Source organism: Macaca thibetana, chromosome 13 (genome assembly GCF_024542745.1).
Source record: "Macaca thibetana thibetana isolate TM-01 chromosome 13, ASM2454274v1, whole genome shotgun sequence".
NCBI classification, from domain to species: Eukaryota; Metazoa; Chordata; class Mammalia; order Primates; family Cercopithecidae; genus Macaca; species Macaca thibetana.
In genome coordinates, this window is record NC_065590.1 from 18928336 (window position 1) to 18945993 (window position 17658).

General features: G+C 39.4%; 1 protein-coding gene across 6 annotated transcripts in view; it reads right to left on the reverse strand.

Moving 5' to 3' along the window:
- CCDC138 (coiled-coil domain containing 138) overlaps positions 1-17658 on the reverse strand; it is a 129976-nt gene that overhangs the window by 34413 nt on the left and 77905 nt on the right. For 4 of the 6 annotated variants that reach the window (XM_050753029.1, XM_050753028.1, XM_050753033.1 and 1 more), the window contains 2 exons: positions 4539-4677; positions 1694-2162 (listed from right to left, as the gene is read on the reverse strand). The exons of 1 other annotated variant lie outside the window; for it this stretch is intronic. In XM_050753029.1, the coding sequence (XP_050608986.1) occupies positions 1997-2162; positions 4539-4677 (305 nt within the window). In that variant the 3' untranslated portion in view covers positions 1694-1996. Of the gene's footprint in view, positions 1-1693; positions 2163-4538; positions 4678-17658 lie in introns of those variants that run through there. One more of the 6 variants, XM_050753032.1, reaches the window with a different exon arrangement.

Sequence of the window (17658 nt, forward strand, 5' to 3'; positions counted from 1 at the left end):
GAGCGAGGGGGCTGCTTTTTCCATTATTTATCCTTTTGAGGAATTTAACATCTCACTCCATCTCATAAACAGTTACAACAATTATTTAATGTTTAAGTTGTTTCAGTGTTCAGTGCTTTTGATATGAGGTTGATTTAATAAACTGTTTTCTTTCATCTCTAAGTTGATTAATCTTTAAGTCATTGCTTTCTCCAGAATAGTACGTAAGTGGTATAACATCTCAACGCCTCAATGTCTGAGGATGTCTTTCCATTGTCCTCACTTATGACAGGCATCTTCACTAGGGATAAAGTCTTGGATTAAAAATCTTCTCCTCTAGAGCTCCTATTACCTTCCAGCATTCTATAAGGCTAGCCTGGTTTTTCCTTTCTTGTAAGTAACTGGCTTTTCTTTGTGCTTTTATCCTTATAAATTAACATTTGGCCAGGATGCATCTAATTATAGAACCCTTTTCTCATAGGTTTTTCTGGAACATGATGAGCCCTTTCAATCTGTACATGCAGCTCTTTCTTTGGCCGCCAGAATCTTTATTCAACTGTATTTCTGAATATTTCTTCCGCTCCATTTGTTCCGTTCTCTTCTTCAGAAACACCAAATGCCGCCCTGCAGAAGTGCCAGGCTCTGTCCTAGAATCTGCCATCCACTCTCATGAGTACAATCTCTATGTACTCTGAGTTCCGAGAGAACTTCTTGTTTGTTCTTGTCATGCTAATCCTATTTTATGAAGTATCGATGTTATTTTTTGTTTCTAATGTGCACTTTGGCTTCTGCATTTTTATTTTACTTATTTTTATTTTTTTGAGACAGAATCTCACTTTGTTGCCCAGGCTGGAGTGCAACGGCACAATCTTGGCTCACTGGAACCTCTGCCGCCTGGGCTCAAGTGATTCTCCTGCCTCAGCCTCCTGAGTAGCTGGGATCACAGGCACCCACCACCGCCCGGCTAATTTTGTATTTTTAGTAGAGATGGGGTTTCACCATGTTGGCCAGGCTGGTCTTGAACTCCTGACCTTTGGTGATCTGCCCACCTCAGCCTCCCAAAGTTCCGGGATTACAGGCGTGAGTCACCGTGCCTGGCCTTCTGCATTTTTAAGTTCCTGTGGTTCCAGCATTCTCACCTTGGCCTGTTCTTTCATTATGGCTTTCTGTTTCTACTTCAAAAATGGCACATTTTCTGGTATTTTTTGAAGAGGCCCAGTAGTTTCTTGAAAATTTCTTCTAACTCCTGAAACTGAGATTATACACTGATCATATATGATTTTATGACTTTTTAACACAATGCTCCTCAGTATCGTGTCCTAAGTCCCAAGTTTTACCACCTTTACTTCACCCAGACCTCTGGCCACTTTACTCATCTTTGGCTATACCAAGAGATATTTCTGGTAACAGGACTATTATTTTTGTTTACCTTTCGATGTTTAAAAAATGTCTTGCCTTGTATTACATGCTCCAGTAATAATTATTTTGAAAACAAAAAAAAGTTTTTAAACCTGTGAACAGCACAATAAAAAACAACTTTTTCTATCCCACAAAGAGCACAATAAAAAAAAAAAATCATCATTTGTTAATCTAGGATACAGTATATAGAAAAGTTACGGTATCAAGATGATAGTTTAAAGATACATACTTTTGCTTTCAAAAGGAAGGATTCTAATATATTAAGAAAATAGAAAGACAGTATTATTTAACCCTGTTCTCACATAAGCACCGATTTTATTCCAAATAATCACATAATTAAGAAAGAAATTTCCTAATATATTTTTACAAAAAGTAACTTCAGTGTCATACATTCTAGAAATGTTATCTTGTACATTAGCACTACCTTACTTGAACTGAAACCTTCTACAGATTTCATTTTTAAAGTTCAAAAAAGTACTTATTTTTCATGATAAATGATGCTACTGATAACTTTCCTTGGTAGAATTGTAGTTACTTTGGTAATTTCTACATGTTTATAAATAAGCACCACATATACTATATTAAAAAATTAGCCAGTCTAATGGCTTGCACTGGAGACCAGGGAGTTACATTTTGTTAAACCCAAATTGAACAGGGTTGAATTTAGATTAATACAGAGAAATGCATGCTCTGGGTTTGTTGTCCTTTGTATTTCTTGAAGCATCAGATGAATTGTGAAAAGTTCAAAGAGCTTCTTATTACTCCTGTTAAAAAAATGAATATATTATTTAATTACACATACTTAAGAGAGTTTATCTGCAATGACACAAAGATAATTTATGTGTAAACATGAGGAAACGGCATCTGTTTTTAAAAACAGTGGAGAAAATAGGCGACAAAAATATTAGGATGCTGAAACAAACAAAACAGGTTTTAGGAGATAAACCTGAAGCAGAAAACCACTGGGGAAAAAAGGAAACTTTTTCTTCTTTTGAGACAAGGTCTTGTTCTGACACCCAGGTGGAGTGCAGTGGCATGAACACAACTTACTGCAGCCTCAACCTCCCCAGCTCAAGCAATCCTCCCACCTCAGCCTCCCAAGTAGCTAGAACTACAAGTACACACCCCCAAACCTGGCTAATTTTGTTTATTTTTTGTAGCGACATGGTGTCACTATGTTGCTAAGGCTGGTCTTGAACTTCTGGGCTCAAGCAATCCTCCTTCCTTGGCCTCCCAAAGTGCTGAGACTATAGATGCGAACCACTGTGCCCAGCCTGGAACCATTTTATAATCCTGAAAACTGCACCCTATTCACTATTAGCGTGAGAATTTTTTTTCACTGCTAGCAAAGCAAACATTTGATCATGCTATTTAGAGTAAGCAGGCCTTTTTAAAGTGGCAGAATATTGGTCCATCTTTTGACTTGGCTACAGAACACTTGTTCAACCATTCTCTTTCTAATGACCCGTCAGTAGTTTCATTTCAATCATTAAGAATTTATGTTTCTTATTTCCTTGTCTAGCTATTTTTACCTCTTGAGAGAATTTGTCAAATAACCTTATGTACTATCCTAATACAAAAGGATTTACATCTTTTGTGATCTTAAAGATTTATTTTAAGACTTGCTTGAGCATCAGCTATTCCCAGTCTTCTTGTTCAAGTCTTGTTCAAGCTTTTAGTTTTTTATCTAAGTCTAAAATGAACCCAAGCTACAAACACATCACGAATAGTAAAACATTTTGGCACAAGGATATACTTGCACTTCGGGACTACTTTTTTTAAAAAATCCCAATAATTAAGAACTAAAAAATAATTAAATCTAAGTAATGTTATTGCAGCTTCATGGCACCATAGGGTAACTGCAATAGGCCTTACTAGAAATTTACTAAAATCAAGAGAATCATGGTATAGTCTGCAAGAAAAGGAAGACAGTAAATTGATATATTCAGCAGATATCAGACCAAAACTAGTAATCTGGTCAGTTGGAAAATAAGGTTATAATTTGACAATAATTTATTACAATCCGCTACTAGGCATGATACCAAACAGAACATATGGATCTCTTAATTCCTATCTACAAATAATTTCAAGATGCATTGCATTTACTACTCAAGTATATGGAAGCCTGGTAAAATCTAAATTCTCTACCATGGGAATCATGGATGAGGGGATGAGGCCAGGGGAAGAAGAGTTGAACCTAAATCAAAATAAAAATGTTACTGTTATACAAATGAGATGAGAAAGAAGGTGTCCAGATTTGCCTCAAAGGAAACACTAGAGTATACCAAGAACCACGGAAAATACAACTTAAAATCGATATCCTTATTTGTAGTTTAGTAACTGTTATACAAATTTCTGAGTCAGGAGAAAGATGAGGAAACAGAAAGCCCTTGATTCTCATAAAAAAATCCAAATTAGTGGCAGTAGGCAGTCCATAAGAGTTTACTAAAATAAATACCATTACAAAAGTAATTTAAAATCTCTTCTGCTTGCTTCATTCTCATCCCCTAAATTCACTTTAGTCCATCAGTAAGAATTTGCAAAATATACTTTTATTATCTTTTTATTTTCACCTGTGGTATTAGAAAATACCAATATGCAAGAATTTATTCTGATATTATTACTTGGTTGCTAAAAACTGCTCTTACTTTTATATGATTTATTTAAAGTTCACTTACCTGAAATGAGCTATAGAAACAACTAGATGTTCTGAGATCAGAACTCTAATTCTAGTCTGTCACTAAATATGTGGTCTTAGATCAACATTAGTATTCATGAATCTTAATTTTCTACATCTGTATAATGGAAATTTTTATTTAATAATGAAAGCTTAAGTAGCATGGGATTCAGAAAGGTCTAAATCAAGCTTGTCCAACCTGCAGCCCACGGGCTGCATGTGGCCCAGGACGGCTTTGAATGCCACCCAACACAAATTTGTAAACTTTCTGAAAATACTATGAGGTTTTGTTTTGTTTTTAGCACATCAGCTATCATTAGTGTTAGTGTATTCATGTGTGGCCCAAGGCAATTCTTCTTCATCCAGTGTGGCCCAGGGAAGCCAAAAGATTAAACACCCCTGGTCTAAATGATCACGGTAAGGTATTTTTCAATGAAAAATGTTAGCAATAAGAAATTCTTACTTGATTTTGGAAAGTTTCTGTAAAATAATACTGAGCTTTTCTAGTATTTGAAGATCAAGCTTAGGGGCTCGAAGCAGCACAGAGCAAGTACGAAAAAATGAAGAGTTGCTACAGGCTTCCAGGAAAGGCTGCAAGGATTCTGCAAAACAAATCAACAGTGCTTTACCATCAGGGAGCAGCTAAAAAGGAAATTAAAAACAAATTAAAATCAGAACTATGTGAGGCATTTATAAATATTCATTTAGATTTTCATTCTTTTCATACTTAAATTTTTGAGTGAAAATATCATCATCTGAAAAATTAAAACATCTACTGGCTCTTATTCAACAGTGCAAACAAAAGATAAGATTATTTACCCTAATATTAAATTCCTAATAGGCAAAATCTAGAGGAAATCCCATGTTTGAAAGAAAGGAGGAAAGCCATTTCTTCAGTAAGTTCATAATAAGTTCAGTTTAAATACTGTAATTAGCAACAAGAAATTCTGCTTCAGTAGTAAATTTAAAAAAAAAAAAAAAAAAAAACAAATCAAAGAGCCCCCAAATTTGTGAATTTCACTTGAATATTAATGACAATTTACATAGTCACTGGATAAGGAAGAACCTTTGGAGCATAAAAGCAAAAAGGGAAAAGATTCATTTGAAAAAAAAAGACTAGTCTCACATTTAATTTATATGAGACTCTGGTCTTTTACGTTGGAAGCTGTTACAAGTTACGACTTGTGGGGCTACTTAGATGAAATGAATTATTTTGTTTATGAGAAGGACATGGGATGTGGGGGCCTGCAGGCAGAATACTATAGTCTGAAGACTTGTCCCCCCTAAAACTCATGCTAAATTTAATTGCCATTGTAATCGTATTAAGAGGGGGACCTTTAAGAAGAGGTGATAAGGCCATGAGGCTCTACCCTCATGTGTGAGTGCAGCCCCCTCTTGCTCTCTCTTGCCCTCTTGTCTTCTACCAGGCGATGATGCAACAAGAAGCCCTCCAAGATGCCGGCACCTTGATACTGGATTTCCCAGCCTCTAGAATATAAGCCATTACACTTCTGTTCATTATAACATACCAGTCTCAGGCATTCTGCTACAGTAGGATAAAACAGACTAAGTGGTATATGCTAGGAATGGAGCACTGGAGACAATGGTTATGTGCCCTTTGCATGCAACTATGTGGTAAAAGTAGGGTAACCAAACTCATTACTTTCACAATAATAGTCCAACAAAAGCATGGTCTAAACATAGTTTACCGAGGTATGTGTGTGCGCGTCTGTGTGTGTGTCTTTGTGTGTGTGAGAGACAGAGAGAGCCTGAGAGAGCGTGAGTCCACGTGAGAGAGTGTTACACAGAATCTTCCTAAAGACTAAAAACTTAGGTTACAAATACAGCACCATCTACAAATAGAGCTAAAAATAAATCAACTGAAATTTCAAGCAGCCTCATTAACAAACCGTACACAGTTTTAGTTCAGGTCCTGAGACAGGATTCATATGAACTGTAAACAAGAAAGTTAACTGTTGTATAGCTAAGAGAATTCAAACTAGTGCGTAAAGAACCACCTAAATCAGCTGGGCATGGTGGCTCATACCTGTTATCCCAGCACTCTGGGAGGCCGAGGCAGGTGGATCACCTGAGGGCAGGAGTTTGAGACCAGCCTGCCCAAAATGGCAAAACCCCATCTCTACTAAAAACACAAAAAATCAGCCGGGCCTGGTGGTGGGCGCCTATAATCCCAGCTACTCGGGAGGCTGAGGCAGGAGAATTGCTTGAACCTGCAAGGCAGAGGTTGCAGTGAGCCAAGATCGTGCCACTACACTCCAGCCCGGGCAACATGAGCAAAACTCCATCTCAAAAAAAAGAACAACGTAAATCATTACCAGAAAGGTAACTGAGGGGTTCTTAACATACGTACAATCTACAGTATCAATGTTTTCACTCAAAAAGCCCAGAAAGCACACAAGAAAATTATAATCATTTTTCTGCATACTGCAAAAGCATGAAAGAGAATACATCTTACTTTATTTTACTGTACTTTTATCTAAATCAAGTCTTTGGCACACATTTAAGGGTTATTACATGAAGCCCCAAATAGAATCCCAAGCCAAATAAAAGTAAACTTCCTTATATGACCTCTGCAATGGAAAAAAAAACCCAACATCCCCCAAACATTTTAATATATCAGAATTATTTTTAAAGTGAAGCCTGTACAGGTCTTTTAGAAGTAAAAGAGGTCCAGCCAGGCACGGTGGCTCACACCTGTAATTCCAGCACTTTGGGAGGCCGAGGTGGGCAGATCATGGGGTCAGGAGATCGAGACCATCCTGGCTAATACTGTGAAACCCCGTCTCTTCTAAAAATACAAAAAATTAGCCAGGTGTGGTGGCAGACGCCTGTAGTCCCAGCTACTCGGGAGGCTGAGGCAGAAGAATGGCATGAACCCAGGAGGCGGAGCTTGCAGTGAGCCGAGATCACGCCACTGCACTCCAGCCTGGGAGACAGAGCGAGACCCCATCTCAAAAAAAAAAAGGAAGTAAAAGAGGTTCACTGGTTTGGTTTCCAATTTCTTTTTTAAAGCTGTGAGGCAGATGTAAAATACAGGAGAGAAAAAGTTCTGGGATGCTGTAGATGAGACAGGCTAACTATAAAATAGAAACACTGTGGTTTTAACATTTTTTCAATATTATAATGTTCAAATGGATTACATCCTCTCAAGTTTAGAATTTCGACCTGAATACACTTGGTGTTATGGACTGAACGTCTGTGTCCCCCTCTAAATTCCTATGTTGAAAGCCTAACCCCACTGTGATAGTTATGGGGGGAAGGGGCCTATGGCAGGTAATTACAGCGTCAGAGTAGAACTCTCATGAATGAGTTTAGTGCTCGCTCTAATCTGAATGTCCTCCTCAAACTTCCTATGTTAAAACTCCCAAGGTGATGGTTTTCGGGGGAGGGGCCTTTGGGAGGCAGTTAGGTCATGAAGGCTCCGCCCTCATGAATAAGATTAGTACCATTATGAGAGGTTTGAGGAAGCCTGTTTGCCCCTTCTGTGATGCGATAGCTAGAAGGTACCATCTATGAGAAACAGGCCCTTATCAGACTCTGAATCTGCTGGTGCCTTGGTTTTAGACTTCCCAGCCTCTAGAAATGTGAACAGTAAATTTGTTTATAAATTATCCAGTCTGAGAATTTTGTTATAGGAGCCTGAACATACTAAGACAGAAGTTGGCAATGGTAGCAGGAAGCTGCCGTAACAAATACCTAAAAATGTGGAAGTAACTTTGGAACTGGGTAATGGGTAGAGGCTGGAAGAGTATGGATGTGCATGCTAGAAAAAGCCTACACTGCTGTGGAAGGAGCATTACGAGTGGTGAGGGCTCAAAAGAAAAGGAGAACTGTTGAGAAGGCTTCAATCTTCTTAGAGATTACCTTAGTGGTCACAATCAAAATGTTGGATGGTAAAGGCTACTCTAATGAGGTCTCAGAAAAAAATGAGAAACATGTTACTGGAAACAGAAGAAAAGGTGATCTTGTAATAAAGCGGCAAAGAACCTGGTGGGATTGTGCTTGTGTCCTAGCGCTCTGTGGAAGAAATTTGACAGTGATGAAACAGGGTATTTAGTGGAAAAAATATCCAAGCAAAGTCTTGAGGGTGCTCTGTGGCTTGACTTACAGAAAAATGTGAGAAGACAGAAACAAAAGATGAAATCTATAATCACAAGGGAAGCAGAATTTAAAGATCTGGAAAATTCTCAGCCTAGCCATGTTGTAAAGAATGAAACAGCATGCTGAGGAAAGAAACCAAAGGTGTGGTGCAAGCATCTGTTAAGGAGATTCGTGTGGATGGAAGGAAGCCAGGTGCTATTTATTGAGACAATGGGAGAAGGACCAGTAAGGTATTTCAGAGATGTCCAGAGTTGCCCTACCCATCACAGGCCCAGAATGCTGGGGCCTGTGACAGAACAATTTCGAGGCTCTTCTCCCTAAATTCTGGTGCAGTGCTCCTTGGTAACCTCAGCTGTTGTTCAAGTAGGCTTAGGTGCAGCTCAGATCACCCTTCTAGAAGGCACAGGTGATAAACCTTGGCATGGTGTTTGCATGGTGCCATCTCCACGGGTGTGCAAGTGCATGAGCTGTGATGGTGTGGCTGCCTCCACCTATATTCAAAGGATGCCAGAAAAGCGTGAGGGCCCAGGCTGAGAGCTGTCACGGGGCAGGGCCACTGCGGAAAGCCCCCAATAGAGTGATATGAAGTAGAGGTGTGAGGGCAGAGCCAACACAGGGAGCCTCCAGTAGGGCAATGCTCAGACATGCCATGGGATGGGGGCTGTATCTGAAACCCTGGAAGGGTAGGGCCTACCAGTGTGCCACTCCAGCCTAGGAGAGACACAAGACTCCAATCTGTGAGAGCTGCAGCATGGTCTGTGCCATGCAAAAAAACAGGAGCAGAGTCGCCCAAACTTGAGGCTGGATATGGTCTAGATATTTGTGCCCTCCAAATCTCACATTGAAATGTAATCCCCAGTGTTGGAGGTGGGGCCTGGTGGGAGGTGTCTGGATCACTGGGGTGGATTCCTCAATGAATAGCTCAGCATCATGCCCTTGGTGATGAGTGAGTTCACATGCAATCTGCTTGTTAAAGAGGATGTGGCACCTCCCTCCTCTCTCCTGCTCCTGCTCTTCCATGTAACTTGCTGGCTCCTTGCTGACTTCTACCATGATTTTGAGCTTCCTGAGACCCTCACCAGAAGCAGATGGCAGCACCATGCTTCCTGTACAGCCTGCAGTACCATGAGACAAAATAAAACCTCTTTTCTTTATAAATTACCCAGTCTCAGGTACTCCTTTATAGCAACCTAAGTCCTACCCCAATGTGTCCAGAGGTGGGACATGGAATCAAAGATTATTCTTGAGCCTTAAGATTTAATGCTGTTTACCTTGTTGGTTTTAGACTTGCTTGGGATTTATCATTTCTTTCCTCCTATTTTTCCCTTTTGGAATGGAAATGTCTGTGCTATGCCTGTCCCACCACTGTGTTTTGAATGCACATAATCTGTTTCATTTCACAGGCTCACAGCTTGAGAACAACTGGCCTCATCCACATCTGATTTAAATGATATTAGGTTAAACTCTGGACTTTAGACTTCTTAGTTATGGAATGAATGTATTCTGCATATGAGAAGGACATAAATTTTGGGGGCCAATGGCAGAATGCTATGGTGGGGGGAGGAAGAGGAGGAGGGAGGAAGAGGAAATGATCACACACTTCTCTGAATTCTCCCAGGCAACAATGAATGCCTGAAGACAACAGAGCAATGTTTATTTACAAAGTTCTGAACAAAAGCAAAAGAGATTAAAAACCACTCAGCCAAGATCTGGTTAAGTATAAAAGCCTCAGGCATTCTCAAACATGAAGTACCTCTTTAAATTGGTGGAGGGAAATAGGGCAAAGTATGTGTGAGAGAGGGGAATTAAAAGATCATTCAAAATTAAGAACACAGACATGGAGAAGCCACAGTAAAAGACTAGTCTTGAGCACTGAATATAATTAACTGTAAAACTAGATAAAATAAAGCTAGTTATGTAGCAAATGTGGAAATTGTAGTCACAAAACAAAAGGTAAAAATATAAACTATGACTATAAAAATAGCAATATCACTTAAAAATCAGAAAGTTGAGGTGGGGAAGATGAAAAGTGCAATACTGCTAATGTCCTCATCTTTCAGGCTGGAAGTCAATCAATTCTGTGTAGAACACAGTATTTAAATAAGGCATACAATTAGGCATGGGCAAGCAATTCATGTCTAAAACACCAAAAGCAACGGCAGCAAAAGCCAAAATTGACAAATGGGATCTAATTAAACTAAAGAGCTTCTGCACAGCAAAAGAAACTACCATCAGAGTGAACAGGCAACCTACAGAACAAAGGGCTAATATACAGAACCTACAAAGAACTCAAACAAATTTACAAGAAAAAAACAAACAACCCCATCAAAAAGTGGGCAAAGGATATAAACAGACATTTCTCAAAAGAAGACATTCATACAGCCAACAGACACATGAAAAAATGCTCATCATCACTCACCATCAGAGAAATGCAAATCAAAACCACAATGAGCTACCATCTCACACCAGTTAGAATGGCGATCATTAAAAAGTCAGGAAACAAGAGGTGCTGGAGAGGATGTGGAAAAATAGGAACATTTTTACACTGTTGGTGGGATTGTAAACTAGTTCAACCATTATGGAAAACAGTATGGAGATTCCTCAAGGATCTAGAACCAGAAGTACCATATGACCCAGCCATCCCATTACTGGGTATATACCCAAAGGATTATAAATCATGCTGCTATAAAGACACATGCACACGTATGTTTATTGCGGCACTATTCACAATAGCAAAGACTTGGAATCAACCCAAATGTCCATCAGTGACACACTAGATTAAGAAAATGTGGCACATATACACCATGGAATACTATGCAGCCATAAAAAAGGATGAGTTTGTGTCCTTTGTAGGGACATGGATGCAGCTGGAAACCATCATTCTCAGCAAACTATTGCAAGAACAGAAAACCAAACACCGCATGTTGTCACTCATAGGTGGGAACTGAACAATGAGATCACTTAGACTCGGGAAGGGGAACATCACACACCGGGGCCTATCACGGGGAGGTGGAAGGGATTGCATTGGGAGTTATACCTGATGTAAATGACGAGTTGATGGGTGCTGACGAGTTGATGGGTGCAGCACACCAACAAGGCACAAGTATACATATGTAACAAACCTGCACGTTATGCATATGTACCCTAGAACTTAAAGTATAATAAAAAAAAAATCAAAAAATCAAAAATCAAAATAATAATGGATAAAAAATAAAAAAATAAATGGATAAAATGGTAAATTTTATGTTATGTATATTTTACCAACATAATGTACAAAAAATGGGACTTTTTTATCTTGCTTTTTTTTTCAACAGAAGGAACTTTTATTTTTTTTGGAGAAGAAGTCTTGCTTTGTTGCCCAGGCTGGAGTACAGTGGCACGATCTCGGCTCACTGAAGCCTCCTCCCTCTGGGTTCAAGGGATTCTCCTGCCTCGCCTCCGAGTAACTGGGATTATAGGCACATACTACCATGCCCAGTTAATTTTTGTATTTTTTTAGTAGAGTTGGGGTTTCATCATGTTGGCCAAGCTGGGCTTGAACTCCTGACCTCAAGAGATCCACCCACCTCAGCCTCCCAAAGTGCTGGGATTACAGGGGTGAGACACCACGCCTGGCCAGGAACTTATATTTTAAAAAATTTATGACTCAAATCCATTTTATTTTTCCTGTTGAATACTATTTCATTAAATAACATGTATAATGCATGCCATTTCTGTAAAAGTATTTCCTCCTATCCATCCATCTCTTCATGTGAATGCAACCATAGGAATGTGTCTAAAATAATGTTCACCTAACATTAATGATGGCCATTTCCAAATAATGAGGTTCATTTGAATTTTTTGAGTTCTAAGAGTTTATTTATATTCATTCTTTAAATTGGTGTTAAATATGCATAACACTTATCATTTTAACCATTCTTAAGTGTTCAGTTCTGTGGTATTAAGTAAATCCACATTACTGTGCAACCATCCATCTCCAGAGCTTTTTCCATCTTCCTCTGAAACTGCACACATTAAACAGTAACTTCAATTTTCCCATTTCCCTCTTGCCCAACACTTGACAATCACCAATCTACTTATTTCTCTACTCCAGGCACCTCATGTAAAAGGAATCATACAAGATATATCCTTTTGTGCCTGGCTTGTTTCATTTAGCATAATGTCTTCCAGGTTCATCCATTTTGTAGCATGTATCAGAATTTCATTTCTTTCTTAGACTGAATGATATTCTACCATATGTACATACCACATTTACCTTTGCTGCTTTCCAGATAGTCTTTGTTTTTTACTTTTGACAGTTTCATGATAATGTGTCTTGATGTCAGACTCTGGGTTTATCAAACGTGGATTCCTTTAGTTTCTTTGATTTGTAGAGCTGTGTCTTTCCTCAAATTTGGTAAGTTTCCAACTATTATTTCCATAAATTATCTCTCCATCCTTTCTCTTTTTTCTCTTTCTGGACTCTAGCAGTGGATCAATTGGTCTGCCTGATGGTACTGCATAAGTCCTTCAGACTCTGTTCACTTTTCTTTTTTCTTTGATTTTGCTCCTCGGACTTGATCATTTCAAATAACTTGCCTTCAAGATCACTGATTCTTTCTTTTGCCTGTTCAAGTCTGCTGTTGAATCCTTCTAGTAAATTTTTCAACTCAGCTACTGTATTTTCCTGTTCCAGAATTTGGTTCTTTTAACTAATTTCTATTTCTTTGTTGATAGAAATTTTGTTCATGTATCATTTTCCTGAATTCATTATTTCTCATTAGCTCATTGAGCATATTTAAGATAGTTGTTTTAAAGTCTTTTCTGAGCAAATCCAATTAATTTGTGTGTCTTTACAGGATAGTTTCTGAAGATTTATTTTGTTCCTTTGGATGGGCCAGGTTGCATCCTTTCTTTGCATGTTCTATGATTTTTTGCTGAAAATCTGACATTTGAAAAAACCACCCCTCCCACTCTTTGAAGACTGACATGAAAGACCTCCACTACTTATCAAGCCCCTGAGCCCTGGGAACAGTGCAGGGAGTGTGCTTAAGGTCATCTCAGGTCTTTTCTGGGCATGCATCCTGTCTGGGCCTGTGTGCATTTTCTGTATTTTTTTTTTTCTTGTTTCCTCTGGCTGCCTGCAAATGTCTTAATTTCCCAGAATCTCACCCAAACTTCTTCTCAAGGCCTTAGATGTTGTATGGTATTCCTCTGTGCATAACCTTCCTCCCACACATCCAGGTCTGTGGTCTCCCTGTAGTTTTCATGTGCTATAGTGCCCATCACTGCCTTTCTTGGCCATCAGCCTGAGATTCAAACCATGCCTCATTCCCTGTATGTGCTCTGAACGAGGCGAGTCTGCAATCAGTCTCTTGGGTAACCCACTGATAGGTAAGAATGCTTCATACTAGTTCTGCTCGAATCCTTCTCTCCTGAGGAAGAGAATGGAGAACTGGGCCATTTACTTCTCTCTGTGCTGCACTGTGCCAGAGACAGAGTAGGGTAAGGGTGAGTAAAATTATCACAGAATTTCCTATCATTTTGCATGTGGCTTTTTCTTGATTGGGCATTTGCTGGGTTGCTACAGATCTCTGACTGGTTTCCATAGTTCCTACAAAGTTATTTTAGTCAGTCTATAGCTATTTATTTGATGTTTCTGTGGGGAAACAAGCACCTGCAACATCCTAGTCAGCCATTTTGCTAATGTTTGGATTTTGCTCTGCTTGAGCATGTATAATACTATGAAAAAATTTTTCTTTAAGGAAACATTTTTATAAAGTAAAATAAAACCCACTCTAAGAATGAAATAAACTCTGTGTTAATTAAGCTGGGAATGTAGAGAAAATCCAACTTACAGCTTAATCAAATAGAAAAAAATTTCATTTTTTTTCTTTCATAAAAGGTAGGCACTTCATAGAACCAATTCAGGTGCAAGACAACATCATCAGAAACCCAGATTCTTTGTTTCCGCCCCAAAATCCCTAGCTTTTTTTTCTTATTCAAGTTTTCTCATGAAAATATCCTTAGTATTCGTTTTTATGTGTCATGGTCAAAGGTTCCACACAACAAAGCAAAAAAGGAGGACAGTATGGGAATGAGTGCCAATTGTATCTGTTCTTCTTTAGAAGAAAAGCAAAAGGTTTCCCAGAAACTCTCAGCAGACTTCTAGTTTCCATCTTATTGGCCTCAAGTGTGTCAAAGATGTAGCTACCCTGCCAGCAATGAAAGGCTGGAGGAGAAAGATTTTAGGTGTTAAAGTCTCCAGAAGAGAGGCAGGTGAGGTAGAAAGAGGTGAGAATGATGATGGGGGAGCCAAGCCACAGTCTCTGCTGCAAGGGTCTAAGTTATTTCTTGAAACAATTTTTTCAGTGCTTTTGTTGAGTCACAGTATTTTACATAAATTTATAGTTAATAAACTTGGTAGAAAGTATTTACATCTTCAATTTGAGAAAGATTACCTGAAGACACAACCAATCTCAGCTACAAGTTACTTTCAGTAATAAGGAAAAAGGGGCACCACGGACTCCCTGCACCAATACTACACTAATGTGATATCTGACAAAAATCCATTGCGGGTAACTTAAGAAAATAAACGTGATTTTTATTAATTTAAAAGTCAGTACTGAAATCTCTCAAGAGAATTATTTATCTGCCAACACTTCCTACAGCGGTTGTACATTTTTTAAAAGTCCATGCTGTCAACAAGTCAGCACACTCTTTGGTAATGATAATGTCCACATATGTTAGTCATCAGCCTGTCGATAACTGACTAGAACATTCTTCCAGTTCAAATGCTCAGAATCCAAGTTCCTCAGATAACAGCTATTTTAATCTTTTCAGAATTCTAAGACAAGGGTAATCAGAATAAAATTATGTTTTAAAGAAAACTCACCTCAGTTCTCAGATAATAACATGCTATTTATTACATGGGACAAAAATGTATGATGTTGAGTTAGTAAGGCTTTCATTCCAGTTCTGATGACTCAAAAGCTGGAACATAACACAGCAACATTCAATACCAACCAAAAACCTTCAGTTGCCCGTCCCTCCAACTGGATAAAGGTCAATAAAAATTTAAAAAGAAAAAAAAAAAAAAGCAATAGTATGAATAGACTTAGGTAGTCTTTGAAAAACACCCAAATGAATTTTCCTCTTCAGTATTTTCTTCAAGTCCACCCTCATTCCTTTTTGGAAGGAGGAATGGTGTGAAATGCACTAAAGATGAGCTATTTCTTGAAAGATGAGTAGGAACTTGACAAAGGCTTGGGGAGTGGTGCTAGTCCGGGGACAAAGGTGCTCTTGGAGCAGGGTAATCCATATTCATAACTAACAACTCCCCAAGTAAACTTCCTAGTCTGCCATTTTCCCAGTTTTGAACCACGTTGTTCCTTCTACTTCTCATTCCTGAGAGAATTTCAAGACTTTTATTTTTTCCTTTCTTGCTTGCTTTTTCAGTTCCTAAGACACATTAGTGCTGCCAGTAATTCCCACTCTGGAATCTCTCAGTTCTGGAGTCCTAGCTTCCAGCAGGGAGCTTCTCCCTTATGTCTACCTCTTCTTCTTCTAAAAGACTTAGTTATTCCTCTCATCACTGCCCTGGCCCTAGCCCTGTAACATTAAATAAGTCACTTAATTTCTCAGAGCCCTAGGTTTCCTATCTATTTATATAAATTATACGTATATATAAAAACATAGCTGAGCTGGTGGAACAGTTCTCAACCCAGTGACTCAGTAGAATCTTTTCATAATAAATATAATTCCCCTTTAATTATCCTAAAAATAACCATAAACAATATAATCTATTTACATGTATCCTTTTAATCAATATAATGCACTATTTATAATACAGGGGAGGAAAAGGGAATTTATAATAAAGTAATATTTTAATCATTTCTTTATTTTTTTTTTCAGACAGTCTTACTCTGTCGCCCAGGCTGGAGTACAGTGGCACGATCTCGGCTCACTACAACCTCTGCCTCCCAGGTTCAAGCAATTCTCCTGCCTCAGTCTCCCGAGTAACTGGGATTACAGGCGCCCATCACCGCATCCAGCTAATTTTTGTATTTTTAGTGGAGGCGGGGTTTTACCATCTTGGCCAGGCTGGTCTCAAACTCCTGACCTCGTGAACCACCCGCCTCGGCCTCCCAAAGTGCTGGGATTACAGGCGTGAGCCACCACGCCTGGCCTATTTTAATCATTTCAATGTGTCAAAACTTGAGGATAACTGCGCTGTAAGACATAATGAAGTAGTCAAATGCTTGTACCTCTACATGGAATACCCTAAATGCAGCAGATACACATGTAAACTGGTACCAAGAAAATTCTCAAACTGATGAGGAGAGAAAAATGAAAGACTAGTGTGGTAGGCTGAATGATGGTTCCCCCAAAAGATGTCCACATCCCTGTCATAGGAACCTGTGAATGTTAGCTTATAAGACAAAGGCTTTGCAGATGTGATTAAATTAGAGATCCTGAGATGGAGGTGATGATCCTGGATCATTTTATTGGGTCTAACTACAATCACAAGTATCCTTATAAAAGGGAGGCAGAAGGGATGACATCATCAAGATGGCAGAAGAGCCATCTTGGACCTTCCTTCTTCCAACAAGCAAACTGATTCCACAACAATCCCCATGGCCAAATTCCCTTTCTGTGAAATCCAGAAACTTTAAGAGGCTCCTGCATCCCAGTAAGTGTGAAACCAGTCACATCAAAGCCAGTAAGTCAATTCCGATACCATACTACCATAATCCTCTGGCACAGCTCCATATGAGAGGAACAAGATCCCCCAGCTCCTAGCTTCTCCCCAGGAAGAGAAAGAGGTACCCTATGTGTCTAATGTCCAAAGTTTTCTAGGAACTACCCAGAAAACTGAGCTATGTCTACCCTGTCTTGGAGCACTGGCAGAACCCAACAAACTCTGGCCACTCATAGCAATTTGGGGTATTGGTCACCATAGCCACCCCACCCTCCACCTCTGGCTCATCACGGAGTAAGCAGGCAAAAATCCCAGCTCTTTAGCTTCTACCTGGGAATGGATAGGGGAGTACCATGTGTTCAACCACTCACCTTAAATGGGGACTGCCTGAGGAAATGGCTTCAGTCTCCATGGTCTCAGAAGCTGAAGGGACCTGAAATATTCTAGATGCCTAGAGACTATTAAGAACAAAGAAGGGCCGGGCACGGTGGCTCAAGCCTGTAATCCCAGCACTTTGGGAGGCCGAGACGGGTGGATCACGCGGTCAGGAGATCGAGACCATCCTGGCAAACACAGTGAAACCCCGTCTCTACTAAAACTACAAAAAACTAGCCGGGCGAGGTGGCGGGCGCCTGTAGTCCCAGCTACTCGGGAGGCTGAGGCAGGAGAATGGCGTAAACCCGGGATGCAGAGCTTGCAGTGAGCTGAGATCCGGCCACTGCATCCAGCCTGGGCGACAGGGCGAGACTCCGTCTCAAAAAAAAAAAAAAAAAAAAAAAAA